The sequence below is a fragment of the Eubalaena glacialis genome, chromosome 6 (genome assembly GCF_028564815.1).
Source record: "Eubalaena glacialis isolate mEubGla1 chromosome 6, mEubGla1.1.hap2.+ XY, whole genome shotgun sequence".
In the NCBI taxonomy this organism is placed as follows: domain Eukaryota; kingdom Metazoa; phylum Chordata; class Mammalia; order Artiodactyla; family Balaenidae; genus Eubalaena; species Eubalaena glacialis.
The window spans coordinates 127,207,082-127,226,610 of NC_083721.1; the positions used below are offsets into that span (position 1 = coordinate 127,207,082).

The 19,529-nt window shown below is 48.0% G+C and overlaps 1 protein-coding gene across 11 annotated transcripts in view; it reads right to left on the minus strand.

The window, feature by feature from the left end:
• Positions 1–3,282: 3,282 nt before the first annotated feature.
• Positions 3,283–19,529, minus strand: part of PXYLP1 (2-phosphoxylose phosphatase 1) — a 68,552-nt gene continuing 52,305 nt past the window's right edge. For all 11 annotated transcript variants that reach the window (XM_061193620.1, XM_061193618.1, XM_061193613.1 and 8 more), the window contains 3 exons: positions 18,132–18,258; positions 10,161–10,300; positions 3,283–5,348 (listed from right to left, as the gene is read on the minus strand). In XM_061193620.1, coding sequence (XP_061049603.1) covers positions 4,411–5,348; positions 10,161–10,300; positions 18,132–18,258 — 1,205 coding nt within the window. In that variant the 3' untranslated portion in view covers positions 3,283–4,410. The remainder of the gene's footprint in view (positions 5,349–10,160; positions 10,301–18,131; positions 18,259–19,529) is intronic.

Consider the following 19,529-nt stretch of genomic DNA (forward strand, 5'->3'; position numbering starts at 1 on the left):
CTATGTGAAACTGCAGAGAAGTCACTCCATCACACTTCCCTTTTTCTCTAAAGTGGAAATGACAGTACCACCTAATGCATGTCTCATACAACACTAGGGTAACCAACTTGTCCCTGTGTGCCTGGAACTTGCCCACTTTTAGCACTGAAAGTCCCGCATCCTGGGAAACTCCTCAGTCCCAGGCAAACCAGGACAGCTGATCACCCTATTAAAACACTTCCCGAAATACCTACCTCCTTTACAAATGGAAGACTGGGTCCCGAAGGCTAACAATTATATTTGATGCTGCCCCCTAGTGGCTGAGTATAATATAACATCACTGCAAAAATGAGTTTGTAAAATTATTCATGTAAGTAGTTTTTTCTTAACAAAAACTGTAACCACAGAAGGTCAGAGGCAGAGTTGGAATATTCTCCTAACCATTTAGATTTAAATTTATAGCTGTTGTAATCCCACTATATTTTAGTACTCACTGATACTCGCCAGCAAATATGGTATATTGTAGGGTTACTGGGAGGATTAAGTGAGTGTAGGAAAGCCTCTGACACGGTGCGACACAGTCCATGTGCTGTAAGCTTCACTGATGTCATGTAAACTTGGGTTAGACTCTGCACCTTGACTCTTCCTTTGAAAAGTGACTTCACCCTGTTTCCTCATTGAATTAGGAGTAATAGGACCTCCCTCGGAGGGTTAGGTTGATAGAGAGACACTTGTGGGGCGCCCCCCCCAGGGAAGCAGGACCCCCAAAATATTGCCTTTACTACTGAGTTCTCCAGAAGCCAGGCCTCAGGCCACCCCTCCGTGAGGGGCTCTGCAGCCCTGGGAGGGGCTGTCCTGGGGACACCTTCTCCTCATCAAGGCAACGCTCAGCTGCCAGTAGGGCATCACAGGCCCAGAAAGCCTGACCAGACACTCTGATGAAGTCAGCTGGCTCCTCTTAAGCCGAAGCTCTGACCACTCCCCTGAGCTGGCCACTGGGCAGGCACTATACAGGGGCACGACCCCACGCTCAGTTCAGTGGCCTTGAGCAACGCGAGCTAACTGGTGCCCAGGCCAGAACTCTGAGCGAGCCCCGATCCACGCCAGACCCGCAACGTAAACCCCAGCTGTCTTCTGCTTTCTACTTATGTTGTGTTTAAACACGCTTAGACTGCTCAATCTGTTCAGAAGGCTTTCTAAAGATTCAGAGAAACGGAAGCATCCCTGCCTATCCCGCGTCAGTCTCTATGAGTTCTAGAAAAAGGAATCACTCAAATCTTTCAAACATCTAATTCTGCTATAGCTACAAAGACCCTCGAATAGGCTTAACAGCAATATTGGATTAAGTTCTTCAATTCTATTTCTAAGTGAATTTAGAGAAAGAATATGTACTCTACTCATATTAATCAACACATACAATTGCTGGTCTCTCTACTTTGTTCTGTGTACCTCAAAAGCCCTGTAGTCCTATTTTAGTACCTTGGTGTTACGTTTTAATTTCATTCATTTTTAATGAAAATTTAAAAATGTCTCATCTGTATCATGAAATCATGAATTATGCCTATAGCTATAAAAGAGCTGCCCGCCTTTCTTTCTCCTTCCTTCCCTTTCTTCCTTTCTTTCTTCCTTCCTTTCTTTCTTTTCTTTCTTTCCTCCTTTCTTTCTTTCTTCCTTCCTTTTCTCTCCCTCTCTCTCTCCCCTTCTCTCTCTCTCTCTCTCCCCCTCTCCCTCTCTCCCTCTCCCTCCCTCTCTCTCTCCCTCTCTCCCTCTCCCTCTCTCCCTCTCCCTCTCTCTCCCTCTCTCCCTCTCCCTCCCTCTCTCGCTCTCCCTCTCTCCCTCTCTCCCTCTCCCTCTCTCTCCCTCCCTCTCTCTCTCCCTCTCTCCCTCTCCCTCTCTCCCTCTCTCTCTCTCCCTCTCTCCCTCCCTTTCTCTCCCTCCCTCTCTCTCCCTGTCTCCCTTTCTCCCTCTCTCTCTCCCCCCCCCGCCTCCCACCCCACCACCCTCTCTCAATGTGGAACTCTCCAAGATACACTGTTATGGGAAGCAACTAAATGAGAAATATATCTAAAAGACATATTGTTAAAGGAAACCTCAGCTGGGTGCTCAGTGTTTGTTTATGGAAATGAAATGTCTCAGAAGTTGATATTGAGGAGGATACTTTAATGCCATGCATACCCAATGTCTTGGGAGGCAAAACCTCTATCTATACTTTTAATATTGGCTCTTATGCAAAATATCCACCTTTACCAACAGATGTTGCGAATTGATTTTTAAAACATCTTCTGATTCACCTTTATTTTTAAATCTTCAAGCTGTGTTTAGCAGTTCTGATTCAGATAGATTGTGAGTGGGAACAACAACAAAAAAAACCTGCTTAGGCTTTAAATACTCGTGAGATGATAACACACAATTTTCAGCAATAAAAGAAGCTCTGGGGACAAATTTTCACCCAGTCCAAGGCCACCAGCTGTGACACATCCTCTTGGCCACGGAGCCCTGATGCTGCTGTCAGAGAAGGAAGCTGCAGCCCCTCTGTGGCCCAGTGCAGGACTGCTGTCCCTTCCCGTCACCCCTGAGGGCCCAGCTTGGCCCGTGGCTGGCCACACTAGGCTGGGGCCTGGCCCTCCCTTACCCACGTGTACTGTAGGGCAGCAGTCCCCAACATTTTTAGCACCAGGGACTGGTTTCGTGGAAGACAGTTTTTCCATGGACAGGGTGGGGGGATGGGGAATGGTTCAGGCGGTAATGCGAGCGATGGGGAGCGATGGGGAGCGGCTGTAAATACAGATGAAGCTTCGCTCCCCTGCCTGCCGCTCACCTCCTGCTGTGCAGCCCAGCTCCTAACAGTCTGTGGCCTGGGGGTTGGGGACCCCTGCTGTAGAGCTTTCTAATTTAAAATGTTTTTATTTATTAAAAGAAAGATAAATTAAAAAAACATATGAACTCAACCTGAAAGGAAATAGAGTGACTTACAGGTACAAACCATGAGTTGTGTGTACGAGTAATCTTCAAAAATTTATTAATAGAAACGGATGTATTCAAATGCAACACTGGACAAAAAACAGAGAAAAGGCTGGAATACCAGCGACATGGGGCAATCTCACTTTATATTTCTTCGCACAGAACTAGCACCATTTTAGTCAGAAATCACAGATTTAATTATAATTGCTTCTAATATATAAAATACCTTATAAAGATTATTTAACTATCTAGTAACAAAGTTCTTCCAAAAACTTATTTAAAAATCAATTCGAATTTACCATTTGAAACACGAAAATGGTTTAAAAATCGATCCAATTCTACTGCTTGTCGAAGGCAATGAGCCATAATTAGTTTTATTGGAAGAAAGTGCCTGAATTCAGCTCCTGGCTCCCTTCTAACCCCCAGGCAGATACAGTAAATTGAATTATTTCATAGGAATCAGAGCACATCTAAAACTGGTCTTAGAAAATATTTTCCTAGACTATAAAAATACTAAATGGAATACAAAAATTTCAGCATGTACAGCAAATAGACTACAGCAGACAAATATTTAAGACATACTCAAAACTATCTTATACCATAATCATCATGAACATCAAGTATTATTCTAATAATTTTTCTATGATTCATTTTGATTCAATATTTATTTCCCCTCAAGTTTTGTTATAATGTCGGATACAGATACAGATTCTGTGTTTCTAGCAGAAGTTACTGGAGGCACCACTGAATAATTCTGGGTATTCAACTGGTTCTCTCGCAAAGTGCTGGAAGTGCAATTGTAGTAGAGCCTGGCTTTTAGAACAGGGGTCAGCAAACTACAGCCCCCGGGCCACACCTGGCCCACCACCTGTTCTGTGTGGCCTATGAACACAGCCATGCTTATTCATTCACGCGCTGTCTGTCGCTGCTTTCAAGTTACAAGAGCAGAATCGAGTAGCTGTGACAGACGCTATGTGTGGCCTTTTGGTCCACAATGTCTACAATATTTACTATTTGGCCCTTTACAGAAAAAGTCTGCCTACCCCTATTTTAGATAAATCACTTCAGGAAATTGTTCACTGAACAAGGACAAGGTAAGATTGTCCCAGATTAAGAAACTTTTGGCTGAGGTTTGCTGGTTCCATCATACAGTACCAAGGCAGATCAAAAGAACACACATGTGGATTGGCAGCTTTGGGTACTGAAGTGTTATTCTAGCATCCTAAGCAAAGTCTGGCTATGATAAAGTACCTTCCTTTCTCTGTGAACTGGCCATTGTGTACCAAGTAACTCACGTACCCAATTACAGCAACATACTCACTGTTCAACCCTAAATCTATGTGGCCCCCAAGCATGATTTCCGGCCTTTAGAAATCACCTTGTACCCTTAGCAACCAAAAGAACTAGAAGCGGACCTTTCCCATCCCTCTGTACTGGCATAGATTCTGTTAGTGCCGCACCACGTACCTTTTAGGATCCTTCCCTGTGACACGCATCATAATAATTAGTGCTACCACTACCCAGGGCCACGAACATGTCCTTTTTGACAAAGTGGACGAAGTTTTCGAGGGGGCACATGGGCTTGGGAGACCGCCTGTGGTGATCCTGGCAGAACGAGGTGTGGAACGTGACGTCGACACCGTCGTAGAGAATCCGGACGGAGTGCTCGCCGGGCTTCTCCCTGTCTTGCCAGAGCTCAAAGATCAACCTGGCCGCGAACCTCGGGAACCTGGCTTCGGTAAGGCCCAAGGCACTGAGAATCGGGGCCAGAGTGACGTCGTGAGCAGAGGAGAGAGCAAAGAGCTCCTCCTTCCGGCCCTCCGCCGCGCGCCGCATGCGGCCCACGGTCTGGTTCAGGATGGGGTGGGCGCCCAGGAGTGCGTACCCCAGATACAGTTTCTTCTCCTGCCTCTCTCTCTCGTCCTCTATCTGATGCCTCTTGATCACCTTGAAGTGCTCCATGTTAACACAGCCGTTCCTGGTGCAGGGGAAGCTGACGTTGTGGCAGAAGAGGCAGAGCATGGCGTCTATGGGGTTGGCGGCCCGGAGCTGCTTGGTGGGCGTGTCCACGATCCTGGCCATCTCCTCGTAGGTCCTCTCCAGCTGCCTGTTTTTCAGACGCAACAGGTACTGCCGACGCTGCTCCTTTTCCAGGTACTGGTTCCTCAGCGGGCAATAGCAGTTCCCAGAGCAGAACAGAGCGCTGGGCTGGTGCCGGAAATAAATCTTCTTCCAGTCAAAATCTGGGAGAAAGCCATAAAGCAGAGCCAGCCCACTCTGCAGCGTCCGGCTTTTGCCAGTGGTCTCTAAGTGAAGCTGCTTTGTGGACCAGTCACTGGGCAGGAGTTTGTGTTTCTTCAGATAGATGTCCCTCAGCAGCTGGCCATTCTGCAGATGCTGCACAACCCCTGAAACACAAGAGTGCCACCCGCTTGCCTTACTACCAGCTTAGCAAAAGGAACAGCACGGGGAGTCGAGGCCCGTGCAACTCTGGAATGCTTTAGACAGCGAACGGTTACATCCTCGAGCCTGGCCCCCAGTGCGTGGAAGCCCCGAGAACGGGCTCACGTCAGCGTGCAGAGGGAGCCCCTCAGGGTTATCCACAAAGGGGCGAGCAGAGTGGGGCCCTGTCCTCTGGACCCACGCCTTTCTGGGAAGCACAAGGACCATTCATCTGCCTTGATCCCTCCCTTTTGACTGGGTCCCTCCCCTGGAGGAGGGTTGTGACTGGCGGGGCTCAGAGGGTAGGAACCATCGCACTGGTGGCGTCTAGGAGGTAATTGGCAGGGGCCTAAGGAGAAGCTTTCTCCCTCCTGCCCTGGGACAAATCATTCCTCAGTGTGCCTGAGGAGTTCATGGAAATCTGTCATGCAAGGAGAACAAGTCACTTGCTGGCTGCCTAGTCCCCTCACTTTGGGGATGTTCCCTCCTTCACACCATCCTCCCTACTCTCCCAGCTGAAGGCTCTCTGCTCACCTTCTGGGTACATTCTGCCCAATCCTGCTAGGGCTTTACCTGCTCATCAGCAAGGATACTGTCTCTGTATGGATCTGGAATGATCTCCCAGATACTCAGAATATTTGGGGGGAAAAAAAGCAAACTGCAGAACAGTATGTTTATTATGCTGCTTTTAAATAAAAATGAGGGGAAAATAAGAACCTGTATTGGCAGCTGCCTGTGTTTTGCATAGAAAAATTTTGCAAGGATGCACAATGGTTACCTGGGGATGATGGGGGCACAGAAATGGGGGGGAGGTGGAACACGGGTAGGAACGTGAATTTTAAGTTTACCTTTTAGTTGTTAATAGTTTCGAACTACACACAGGAACTATACCACAGTATAGTATCTTGAAAAAAAAAGGAAAAAACTACAAAAGCCTTATCTTCAAGCAGGAGAAGGTAGTCCAAGATAAAAGCAAGCTCACCCTGCAGCCAACAGGATGTTGGGATGGAATTTCAGTGCAAGATCTGCATTCTCGGAGAGTGTCAACCACAGGCAGGCCCTATGACCAGTAATGCCACTTATTCAGATGCCCGAATGGTTTGAAAAGCCCCACCACAAAGATGAGACAACTTCAGGCTGAAATGCGTGAGACAGAGGGAACGGTGTTGGCCCAGGAAGGGGAATAGCTCAGGAAAAAAAAAATGAAGGATGTCTAGGTCCTACTTTGAATGAAGAGTATTGACAGCAGAATTCCCTGAGACATCTGGGCTGGGGCAGGTCTTCGCATTTCCAAATGACCCGCATAAAGGGACCAACCATGAGTGACAAACATCCAGAATCTGTGTCTGCCCCCGTTCCCCTCTGGGCCTACCCTGTATTCTGAGGCTATGTACATTAAGGTTGGCGCGCTTACTGTGTGCCAACCTTTCTCCTTTAATCCTCACAAAAACCCAGCAAAGAAGGCATATTATTATTATCCCCCTTTTCCTTATTTTACAGATGAGGAAACTGAGGCCCAAGCCATTCACAGTTAAGACGTGGCCGAGCAGAACTCCAGCCCCTGTCGCGGCCCAACCTTGTGCTCTTAGTCCCTGCTCACAGCACCTCCTCCCTAAACGTTCCTGCAGAAACACTACCCATTCGGGGCTTCTCCTTCTCTCCAAACACAACCTGCATCTTCATGACTGTTCACGCCCTTCCCTTTCTCTTCCCAGTGAAATCCTCATCCTGGCTCCGATACTACCTTCTCTGTCTCCCTCCTCCTCCCCCGCTCCCCAGAGGTCCAAAATTAATCATTCCCTCCTGTTTGCACAGGCCGCTGGACCGCTAAAGCAATAGCTGCATACATTGAGCCTAGCATATGCTAGCACTGTGCTAGGCGCTTTACACATGCTGTCTACTGCAGCTTGCCACCAGCTCTGTCGGGAAGATGTTATGAGCCCCGTTTCACAGGTCTGTCTACTCCAAAACCCGTGTTTATTCTGTAAGAGCCTGCGACTCGCAGCAACACCCTCAGGGGTCTCCATGCGCTGTACCACTGCAGCTGCAGGTTCCTTTAGGACAGCATCTTAGTCATCCAGCCACCCCCCTCCCCTACATGTGGCAGCTGCCAAAGCATCTGGGACAGAGTAGGCACTAATGATCAGTCGCATCTTACACAGCTCCTGCGAGGTGCCCAAAGTGTGCCACTTACAAATGATGATTCTAACAGCGATGTGAAATTTCAAATAGAAGATAAAAGTGACCACTAAAAGAGAACGAGGGAATAGGAGCAAACAACCGCATAAATGATTTCTAGGGTAATACTAATTTAGAAAACGATGATGATCATAGGTCAATTGAGAAGAAAGGTTAGAATGAATAGCTGCTCGATGCAATTACCCTGACTTCCTAGCCAGCTGACGGACACTGACCTTCAAGGACCCCGTTAGATTCCCTCAGGAACTTGAACATGTAAATTCATCTCTACACGTGGCTAGGACTGTCTCTGTTGACAGACACACAGCAAAACCACAGAGGTAGGGACAGACAGCTTCTTTATTGCTGGTACCAGTCTCTGGAGGTCTGGTCATATTCTTGCCCTTAAGAGTCTGTGAGTCACCCTGAATCTTTATAATAAATGTCCTTTTTCCGCTTGAGTTGGTTTCTATTACTTGCAATCAGTGGTTCTAGGCAAGCACGGTTCTGCCCTCAGGGAGGGTTTGGGCTGTCACAATAATATGGGGAGGCACATTCCTGACCCCTAGTGGGTGAGGGCCAAGGGCCAGACAGTCTTCACAAGGAACTGTTTTCTGTTCCACGTAACTTTTGAATGTACAAGACATTCCCTCATGTGAAAACCCTGTTTAAATACTTCAATCTCAAATCTGGTTTTTTGTGTCTATAAACACAAAACCATTTTTGCATAACATTAACATCCACTGAATTTTCCAGAAATGCAATATAAATTAAGGGACACCTGTCTTTTGTTCTGATCACAACTTGTCAAAAAAATCATGTCCTGACACGGGGTAGTAGAGTCACCAGTACGCATCCCTTGATCAGTCTGCATTTGTAGCTGTCACACACACCAATCTACACTGAAGTGCAAGCAACTGATTATTTCATCCTATTTTCTAACAAAGGTGTGCTCAGGCATTTATATTGAGATATACAGAGTTATATAATAAATTAGTTTCCTGTTGTTTCTACTTCATATTACAATTAGGGTGCCTGATATAACTGTTTTCTAAAATTATGTATATAGAGAAGTTATATTCAAATTTCAGTTCAGGATAGTTCAGGGAGCACCACAAAACCCTTGTTAATAAAAGGGGGCGCTGGATCTGGTAGGCAGAGAACTCCTGTTTTAAACTAATGCAGAGGGGCTTCCCTGGTGGCGCAGTGGTTGAGAATCCGCCTGCCAATGCGGAGGACACGGGTTCGAGCCCTGGTCCGGGAAGATCCCACCTGCCGCGGAGCAACTAGGCCCGTGAGCCACAGCTACTGAGCCTGCGCGTCTGGAGCCTGTGCTCCGCAACAAGAGAGGCCACGATAGTGAGAGGCCCGTGCACCGCGATGAAGAGTGGCCCCCGCTTGCCACAACTAGAGAAAGCCCTCGCACAGAAACCCAACTCGCACAGAAGACCCAACACAGCCAAAAATAAAATAAATAAATAAATATTTAAACTACTGCAGAGCTTGTGCACGTGAACTAATTAGCAAAAGCTTTTGACAAAACTCCTTATTCAAGGCTAGTCCTCCAGAGACTTCAGCTCGCCCCACTCTGTCACTCAGTATCCCAATAATGGCTTTCAAAACATGGCGAAACCAACAGGGCCAAGTACAGGACAGAGACCTTCCTTCCATCAAAGCTGAGGTCCTAAGATGCTGGTGGATCAAGAAACAGAACGTGGCCAATCGGTCGTCTTGATTCCTCCAGAAAGGCTGGTGACCACGCAAAAGTCCTTTAAGGTCCCAGACTGAAGAAGTAGGAAGCTGGAACCTCTTAGGGGACCACCAGTTCCTTCTCATACCGACAAAGGTGACCCCACCGTTAAATCACTAACCTACGCTGACAGTGAACTGGCTGCACAACGGTACGAACAGGGCTGCAGAGGGAGAGATGGGCTTCTGTGAGGAACACACAAGCCAGACAAACTCCATGCTCAGCGGGGCTCTGCCATATGCGTGTCTCCCTGAGATCTGGTGCATCAAAACCTTTCAGCTGTTTTGTTTGAAGTATCTAAGAACACGGGACTGCTTACATAAATCATGGTCCATTCATAGTGGAATAATATGCAGCTGTCAGAAATGACGTTGTTGATGAACATTTATTGATAGGGAAAGATGATCTCAATATATTGTTAAGTGAAAAAGTAGGTTACAAAACAGTGTTTAGGAAGATACCACCTGTGAGAATGAGTGTGTGTGTGTGTGTGTGTGTGTGTGTGTGTGCGTGCACCCACGAGTGCATGCAGATATAACCACAGGAAGAAAGATTATTAATTTCTTTGGTGGGATTGTGAGTGCTTTAAATTTTCTTCCTTTTGCTTAATTGTCTTTCCTGCTTTCTCTTCCATGAACATATATGGTTTTTGTAATAAGAAAAAAGGTTATTTTTAATATTTAGAAATCACATGTTGAATTAGATAACCTGGTGGGCACACAGCTGCTTGAGGTGCTGGCCCTACTCACCCCTGCGCCCACAGCGTCTTTCCCAGGAGGCCCCGATACACGCGTCCGCCAAATACAGGAGCGGGTGGGAGACTGAGTAGGGGAGGCGCAGCCCCACATACCTGTCTGCGTGAGCTCTCCCATCTCACACAGCTGGTGACTGGGGTAAAGAGGCAGGGAGTGCAAGGGGCTTTCGAAAGAGGCTCCGGATCCTTTGGACATGTGACTCACGAAAGCCTCCAGTTTAGGGTGATACGGTTTCCTAAAGAGGCAACACAGAGAGAGTTAGTGGTTAGCGTGCTCCAGAACCGTCCGTGACGATTTCAGCCTCAGCAAGCAGGATCCCAAGAGAGCCAAGCCCTTTCTCACCCACAATAATAGTACATTCCAGTTTCACGATTACCTGCCCGCTGCCACCTACACATAAAATCCCCACTCCGTAAGGCCAGCCCGAGACCCCGCCCTCCATCCCAGTGCCCATCATCCTCAGCACTGTGGGAGTCAGCGCTGACCTCATCCACCCGGTTCCCCAGCCTGCACCACTCCTGTCTCCCCCTCCAGGAGGCCACCATGCCCCTGACCCGAGGCAGCCAAGCCGAGGCTGGGGGTCCTCCTCGATTTCTCCCTCCCCTGCGCCCTGTGCATGTGCCCTCCTGGGCTTCTCTGCCCCCCTCTCCTGTATCCCTGCATCCCTGAGCAGGGTCTGCCTCCGTCAGCTTTTGTCTGGATGGCATGGGCTCCTCCTTGGCCTGCCTGCAGTCTAATCTTGCTTCCTCCACAGCCAGTGAGGTTGACGTAGAAGGCAACCCCGATTGTCACTGCTCTTCCACGGTGCCACCTTCCCAAGAAGCCACGCACAGCCGTCAGTCTACTCTGGCCCTGCCTCACTTTGAGGCCCAGGGCTCCCTAATGCTGCGCTCTGGCCACGCACAGCATCTGCCTTCTGTGGGCCCTGCACACCTGTTCTTTCATGCTTCCAAGACTTTCCACATGCTGCCTCTTCCTCCTAGAAAATGCATCCCGACCTTCACTGGGATAACCCTTAATCCTTAACTTATGTGACCTCTGGAAAATCTCCTGTGAAGAAAATTAACTGATTAAGATAACCCAGATCTCTACAGCTCACTATGCATTTTGCACATATGGTATCTCATTGCATGTGGGGTGGGGATGAATAGTGAAAAAAAAAACACACCAGGTTGTTTATAAGATCTGACATTATTTATATTTCTGCCATGAAGTACACATGGTAAATCAAGATTTATTGTTCTAGTCACTAATACACAATTTCCCTGAATAATGAAATGACCTATGAATATATACACATTTTCTCTGAATAATGAGATGACCTATGAGTATACACACCTTTTCTTTAAATAATGAAATGGCCTATGAATGTTTATACATTTCCAGCTGAACAGAGGTGGACAGACAGAGTAGTTCCCAACTAAACTAAATCAGCACGAAAAGAAGCAAAGATAAATTGTTTAATGGCAGACCCCCGCTGTCTGAAAGCCTAATTAACTTTGGCAATGCTTTTACAATGGCTGCCAAAATGGGTTTATCTTTCAAAAACATAAAGCTAAAAAAAAAAATCCATTCCAGAAATATGTTTTAAAATTAGAGAATGCTAATCCTGACATACAGTATATAGTCTAATAAATCACCCTGGATTGCTATAGGGCATTATGGCTTTCCATAAAAACAGAGAATGTGTTATTTTCCCTGAGGCTAAAACACATAAATATTTGCAAACTGGGAAATAAAATGTCCAGACTGATAATGAGGCTGCCAAAACAAATCCACATAAACAAAGGCTATCCATCAACAGGAGTCAAATGTTCTGCTCCAGGCCATTATTTCAGGTTGGTGATGTTTGAGGATCTAAGAAAAGCTTTGCTACCAGTTTTAGAAATGAAATTTCACTACTGAAAATTTTCAGGGAATCTGACTCCTTAATGATGCATTAATATCTAACTGTATTCATGGAAACTTGTTTTTGATATGGAAAGATGACGATTCGTGGAAGAAAAACTTCACTTACGGAAGAGAATAACAAAAGACTTTTAATCAGGAAGAGGACCAGGTAACCTGAGTCCCTGGGCCTGTCCTGGATCTGAATGACCAGATCCTGAGGCAGGAGATACATGGGCTCCAGGCTGAGCAGCTAGAATCTGTCCCCTGTGGACAGATACTCCAAGATAAAGATAATGGCAGGAGCAAGGAGGAGCTGAGTCCTGCTTGGATAAAAGACAAAGAGACCACATATTTCTCATTCTTGAGGTCAAGGAGACCCTCAAGCTACGCATGCGCAGAAAGGATCCTCAGGGGAGGGGGTGCTAGACCATAATATGTTCTGTCAACTTCTCAGGGAACCTAGCACCTGAGTCCATCTTGGCTAAAAGATGCACGTGCACCCAGGGTAGGGCCCTGAGCCAGACCAGACATGGACTCAAAGCCAGACAAAGCAAGATGATTGGAAACCCAGAACTGCCTCCATATAAGTGATTTAACCCACTGCAAAAGCCCACGGCTCTCTCTTTCTCTCTCTCTGAGCCCGCCCATGCTTTCTCCGCACGTATCTTCTCTCCTAATAAACACTTTACTTGCCTCACTACTTTTTGTCTCTTTGCTGAATTCTTTCTTCAAAGCAGACAAGAGCCAGGGCAGCACTGTGGCCTGGGTTCGATCCCTGGTCAGGCAACTGAGATTCCCACTTCAAGCTGCCACAGCCAAAGCCACCCGAGATTAGTCCTGCCTACCGCATCTACTGCTCCAACCCTGCAGCGGAGAGGGTACCCAGCACACGGTAAATACCTCAGAAGCACACGGAAATGATTTCAACCGGGAAGTGCCCCAACCTTCGATGCTTCAAGAAAAGTCCAAGCCTTCTTAATCTGTAGCAATGAATATGGCAAGTTCCCATAGTGTTTATTAAAGTATCCAGATTTTGATGGAAATATTAAAAATAAAGGCTGTTGTGAGTGAGACTGTTACTTGTAACAGACTCTCTTTGACCAAATTTTAGTCTCCTCCGAACCCTCTTCCCAACCAAGCCTTGACCTCTGGACTTTCATGTTCTTTGGATTTATATCTGTCTTTGCATTGCCCATTTTCAGCAAAAATCCTGCTAACTCTGTTTAGCCAGAATCTCCCACTTTTGATATCTGATCACCCTTGATACATGATCAAATTCCTCACCCCCGGTGGTATCTGATCACCCTGGTCTGCCTTCAGCAAGAATCCTGTGGAGTGAGTTTAGCTAGAACCCCCTGACCCCTGATGTCTCCTCATAGTAATTCCCCATCCACTGACCCACACCCTGCTCCTTGGCTATAAAACCCCACTTGTCCGTGCTGTATTCAGAACTGAGTCCAGTTCTACCCTTCTGCATTAACTCCTGAATAAGATCTGTTTTTACTACTTTATCTGTTCTCTGGCTCTGGTTTTTCTTTAACAGCTATATACTAAAATCTATTCTCCTCTTCTTGGGAACTTAGTTAGAGGCCATTTCTGAAGTCCTAGCGGTCAGGTAGAGCCATGTGACTAAGTATTCTCCAGTGGAATGGAACGATGTATGCCAATCTGCGTTTAGGCCTTCAGATCACGGGCGTGCCCCCTTCACACTCTCTTCCTTCCTTCTGGCCACTATTCAGGCACTGCAGCAACCCAGGTTCAGTCACATAGACATGTCTAGGGCACGGTGGGAGCAACAACCTGGAAGGAACCTGGGGCCCTGAATGACCAGGTAAAGCCAAGTTATACAACCTGGAACACTCATCTCAGACCTTCATGCAAGAGATAAACTTCTATTATCTAAGGCAAAGCATTCTTGGTTCTCTTTTTTATTTTTTGGGCGCACCACGCGGCTTATGGTTCACGGACCAGGGATTGAATCCAGGCCCACAGCAGTGAAAACGCCGAGTCCTAACCACTGGACCACCAGGGAATTCCCCCTTGGTTCTCTTTATTATAACAGCATGCAGCCTAGCCTTACCCTGACCAACACAGAAATGATTATATCTGTGATGATGAATTTTTCTTCAGGAAAAACCCACGTTACTGTATTCTCATTGGAGATCTATTTTCATATTGAAAATGGAAAGAACCAGCAGTGCTACCATCTTAAGCCTTCAAACCATTCACTTCAGAGGTCTTGTTTACATTTTTATATGCATTTTTCACACCTATTTATGCCACAAAGCATACATGGAAGCCCAAGGCTCATCTACACACCTGTAAGAAAATTTACTGTGCTTTAGCCATAATCTGAGCAATTACTGAGTTTTGTACAGATCATTAAGACAAGCAGAGAAGAGGTATAAGACCAGTGACACTGTTACCAGAAAACACAATTCAAAAAAACTTATATGGCTAGAAACCATAAAAAGTTCATAGCATGGATTTTTACAATTTATGCTAATTAAAGAATTTATTATTTTATATTATTAATAAAATGAAATTCTAAAAAGATAAGCTTAACATACTTTTCTCAGTCTTTAGCTTTCTGGACCTTTTTGCTCTGTTTGATGTGATTACCCACCCCCTCCCCCTTCCTGAAACTCTGCTTTCTCAGCTCTCATAACATCACTCTCCTGCCTCCTTCCTGTTGCAACTTCTCCATCTCCTCCTGGGACCCTCCTTTCTCTCTGTGCTGTAATTGGCTGGTGCTCTTATAGGGCTCTGTTTTGGGCCCTTACCTCACTCCACAGGCTCTGTACGTGATACCGTTCAAGTCCACAGCTTCGGCTGCCATCTACACGCTCAACTCTCAAGTCAGCCTCTACCTCCCAGCCAGCCAATGTTCCTGAGCCCCACGACTACTCACGAAGAGGCAGCTTCCACTACAAAGACTCTGAGAGTCGTGGAAGGTGTCCTTATGAAGGGAGACACTGGGGTGTCCGGCTCCTGCTGATTCAGTTCACTGCGCGCCCGCCGCCAGCCCAGGCAGTGTCCTTCACCAGACGGAAGTAATGGGCACAATTCAGGACGCTCCGCCTTTGAGGAGGCCATGAAAATTAATAATTCGTGAAGCCGAACTGGCACCTGGGAAGGCAGCAGGCACAGCTGGTGATTCGGAGTCCCAGGGGATTCGGAGGCCCAGCGTGGGTCCCCTTAGCTGGGAGCCCTGCTCACTCTTACACTAAACGTGTGTTTATAATGACAAGTCAACTTTTATTGTTATAAAAGATGGAATTCATTAAATGCCATTAATTAATTAAACACATGCATACTCCACCCACTTTCTATAAAGGACTGAAAGCAGCTCCTAAAAATACAGAATGTATTTGTATGAAATAGAATTAGACCAGAAGACCAAGGCCAGGGGAAATGAGGCAGAGGCAGCTGGGGCAGCTGGTCCCCAGGAACTGCACCTCTCAGGTGGGAGCTCCAGAAGTGGCCCTGTCAGGGCTGTGGCAGAACGAGGGGCCCCGGGACCCGACCTGGCCCTGTGACCACGACCACTCAGAGAGGAAAAGAGGCCGGGCCTGGGAGATTCCAGGCTGCTTTGGTAAATGAAACACCATTTCTCAAGCGCTCAGCGGGGACCAGGCTCAGCACTTTACTCCATCACCTTAGTAGACTTCACGAGGATGTTTTAGGGAGGTACGATAAGTCCCCTACATACGAACCTTCAAAGCTTTCAAAGACGCAAATGTACGTTCACATGTCCAATCACGTAAGTTAGTTCACGTGTCCGGTGTCATCTGTAAAAATTGGGTACCTCGGCTAACTCTGTTGGACTTACGAACAAACTGGACTTACAAACGCGTTCTCAGAATGGAACTTGTTTGTATGCAGGGGACTTACCGTATTACTATCCGCATGCTCTCGGACAGAATACTGAAGCTCAGAGAGGTGAAGGGATTTGCCCTACATCAAACCGGTGACAATGGCCTCAGAAGATTTCATGGTCAAGACTCAAATCTCCTACGATAGATACATGATAGGCAATGACGACCTGTGATTCTCACTGGGCTCCTGAATTCATTCTGCAACCAACCCAGTCCAACAACTATTACATGCCAGGCTCGGGCCGGGCACCAGTGATATGGAAGGAATAAGACCCAGTGCCCTGAGGGGCCGGTGGTGCGGGCAGAGCACAGACAACGATGCTGGGAGGACAAGTCGTAGAGCACCAGCACGCCCACTGGAGGCCTGCATGCCGCCTGGCGGCCCTGCCCACGGGGCCCTTCCCTGGAAACAGCCAGGTCGCCCTCAGAGGCCTCGCGGTGCTCAGGGACCTCTCCAGCAACAGCTGACTGGCCTGGGGACAGACCCATTCTCACGCCTGGGAACCTGAAGCCCAGCCGGAGAAAGGGGAGCAGAAGCTGCGAGCTGCCGGCTGAAGCGTGGCACCTCCCACAAAGCCCTCGAGGCTGCTCTGGGTCGGGCCAGCTCAGCGGCCTAGTGGCCCGCCTGTCCCTGGGCTGTTCAAAGTCCTGTACAACGGCAGGACTGTGCCAGTTGTTAACACACCGACACTCCGCTGCGCCCAAAGGAGCAAAGCCACTCCCCGCAGCTGCCCTCCCTGTGTCCTCCCGCCACCCTGGATGCTCCAGCCCAGAAACTAAAGGGTTAATACCCAGCACAGCAAGTGGCCTCCACCCTTGCCTAGTCCTAAGCCAGTTAAGGTCTGGTCGTTAAGTATTTTGTTCTGAGATTCTTCCCGTACGTCCCCCTTTTTCAGGTTGAGTGAGGCAGTGGCGGTGTCTGATACAAGCAGAGAATCCCTGCTAACGCACTGGGAGAGGTCTCCTAGAAGGCGTACCATCTCAGGGGACCTCGAAGGAGCTTTGGAAGGGGGCCAGCAAGCCAAACGGCAGGTGCAAAGGCCTGAAGGGTGAGGGGCTGGCAGGCAGTGGTTGGCAGGGGCCGAGGGTCCCAGCAGAAAGGCCAGCACAGAGGGCTAGAGACGAGGAAGAAAGCCAGGGACCGCCCGGTGCTCTGACATGGGCTGGACTCCATCCAGGGTGTTTCCCAGCCCATGGGACACAAGGACATGCATCCGTACTTGCTGAACACAGAAAAGAAGACGTAAATCCCCAGGCTGCGAGGTTCGTGGCCTCCAGCAGGAAATGAAAGCCTAGAGTCACGTGGCATTTCGTGATGTTTTTACATAAAATGGTTCACTTCATCTTCCCCTTGATATTATACAATAAGAAGGCTGAGATGCAAAGGGTTAACCTGGAATTCCCGGGTCCACACTGCAGTCCACTGTGAAGGGACAGCCCTGGCTGCAGGGAGGCAATCCATGGTTCCACCAGGCTGGCGCTGCCCGGGGCAGGCTGGCACCCAAGGCGTTCCATCAAAAGAATGTCATCCCCACCGAGCTCTTCCCCCGCCTCCTCTCCTCATTCAGTAAACTCTGCTTGGGAGGTTACGCGTCCCCTGACACATTTGCTGAGGCCTGGCCTATCACTTTATTGCTAACTGTGCCTCTCATTTTAGAGCCACGCCATGTCCACATGCACAATTTCTACTCTCTTTTCAAGTATTTTTCATCGTAAGGGCTCTCAACCAAGGGCAGGCTGTCTCTACTCCGGTGAAGAATGAAAAGGTTGAAGTAAATGTCTTCCGGTTGTGGCTTTGCAGCTGGCAATGTGCATCCTCCTTATCATCCCACTTATTCCTCACCCTATCCCTGTCCGGTCAGCAGCGTCATCCCCATTTTAGAGACAGAAGGCTGAGGCTCAGAGAGCCTAAGGGACGGACCTGCTCCCCTCAACGGAATGGCCACGCCAGGGTCCGAGGACTCCTAACCCAGTGCTCACTGCACCCCGTCCCAGCTGTTCCTCAAACTGAAGAACAGCAGGGTGGGAGACTGCAGAGAGCAGGCTGGCCTGGGCTCAAATCTCAGTTTATCTGCTGTGTGGCCTTAGACAGGTGTTCTCACCTCTCTGGGCCTCTGTCCTCTCAACTGTGAAATGGGATTCACCTGCAGGATTGTTCTGAAGATCAGACTCCTGGCAAACAGTACTCACTGGACAAGTGTAGGCCACTCCCCGATTCTGTAATTCTCCAGTCAGCCTTTTGATTTCAACAGAGGCAACAGATTCTTGAAAATGACTTTTAGGAAAACCGCAATTTACCTGTTAGCCACCAGAGTGCAGTCAATTTCCGGGCGCTTCGTTTTGGGAATGACATACAGTGGGTACCTGTCCCCGTGTCGAATGAACACATGCACTGAGACCAGCTTAAAATGATGCGGAGCGTGACCTGCGAGAGAGAAGCACACTGTCTGGTTATCACCCAGGAGATGTCCATCCCTTGGACCTCGCAGACCATGGTGGAAGGGTGCTGTGCTGCGTGGGAGGCCTCTGACTAGCCTCACAGGGCAGAGGAACGTGAGAGGGCTGGTTACGCCCCAGCCCCCTGGAAGTCACGGGGAGGCTCTGGGGTGCGGCGGGGGTGAAGGTCATACTGACCTCCAGTGAAACGTGGGCAAGACTATTCATGTAATGGATAAAGAAGATGTGGTACACATACACAATGGAGTACTACTCAGCCATAGAAAGGAACGAAACTGAGCTATTTGTAGTGAGGTGGATGGACCTAGAGACTGTCATACAGAGTGAAGTAAGTCAGAAAGAGAAAAACAAATACCGTATGCTAACACACATATATGGAATCTAAAAAAAAAAAAAAAAATGGTCATGAAGAACGTAGGGGCAGGACAGGAATAAAGATGCAGACGTAGAGAATGGACTTGAGGACACGGGGAGGGGGAAGGGTAAGCTGGGACGAAGTGAGAGAGTGGCACTGACATATATACACTACCAAATGTAAAATAGTTAGCTAGTGGGAAGCGGCTACATAGCACAGGGAGATCAGCTCGGTGCTTTGTGACCACCTAGAGGGGTGGGATAGGGAGGGTGGGAGGGAGACGCAAGAGGGAGGGGATATAGGGATATATGTATACATATAGCTGATTCACTTTGTTATGCAGCAGAAACTAACACAACATTGTAAAGCAAAAAAAAGACTATTCATGTAGCCTCACGCACATCCACAGACTAGGGGAGGCCCACAGAAGTACCGGAAACAATGACTTCTGCTTTAAAGCTCCCTCTTGTAAAACACCGCAGGGCACAAACAGATAAATATTCAACATCATTCTTTGATACACTTTCAAAAAAGCAAAACTCAACATAGAAATCATATTTTCCTACACTTTCACTTCAAGACACCAGCAGGGCATGCTGTGGAGGTCCTAAGCCCGGAGAGAGCCCGCCCGGGAAAGGAGTTAGCTGAGGATGACACCCTAGCGCCGGCCAAGGCCACCTTTCCATCCCACTGATGTCTTACTGATAATCAGGATGATGGCAAACATTTGTGGAGGGATAATCATGAGCCTCGTGCTGCTCAGAGAGGTCACTTAATCCTCCCAGCAGCCCTGTGAGTAGGGACTGCTAGTTATGCCCATTTTACAGACAAGGAAACTAAGACCTGGAAACTCATTCAAGGACACAGCCTAGTGGCAACTGCAA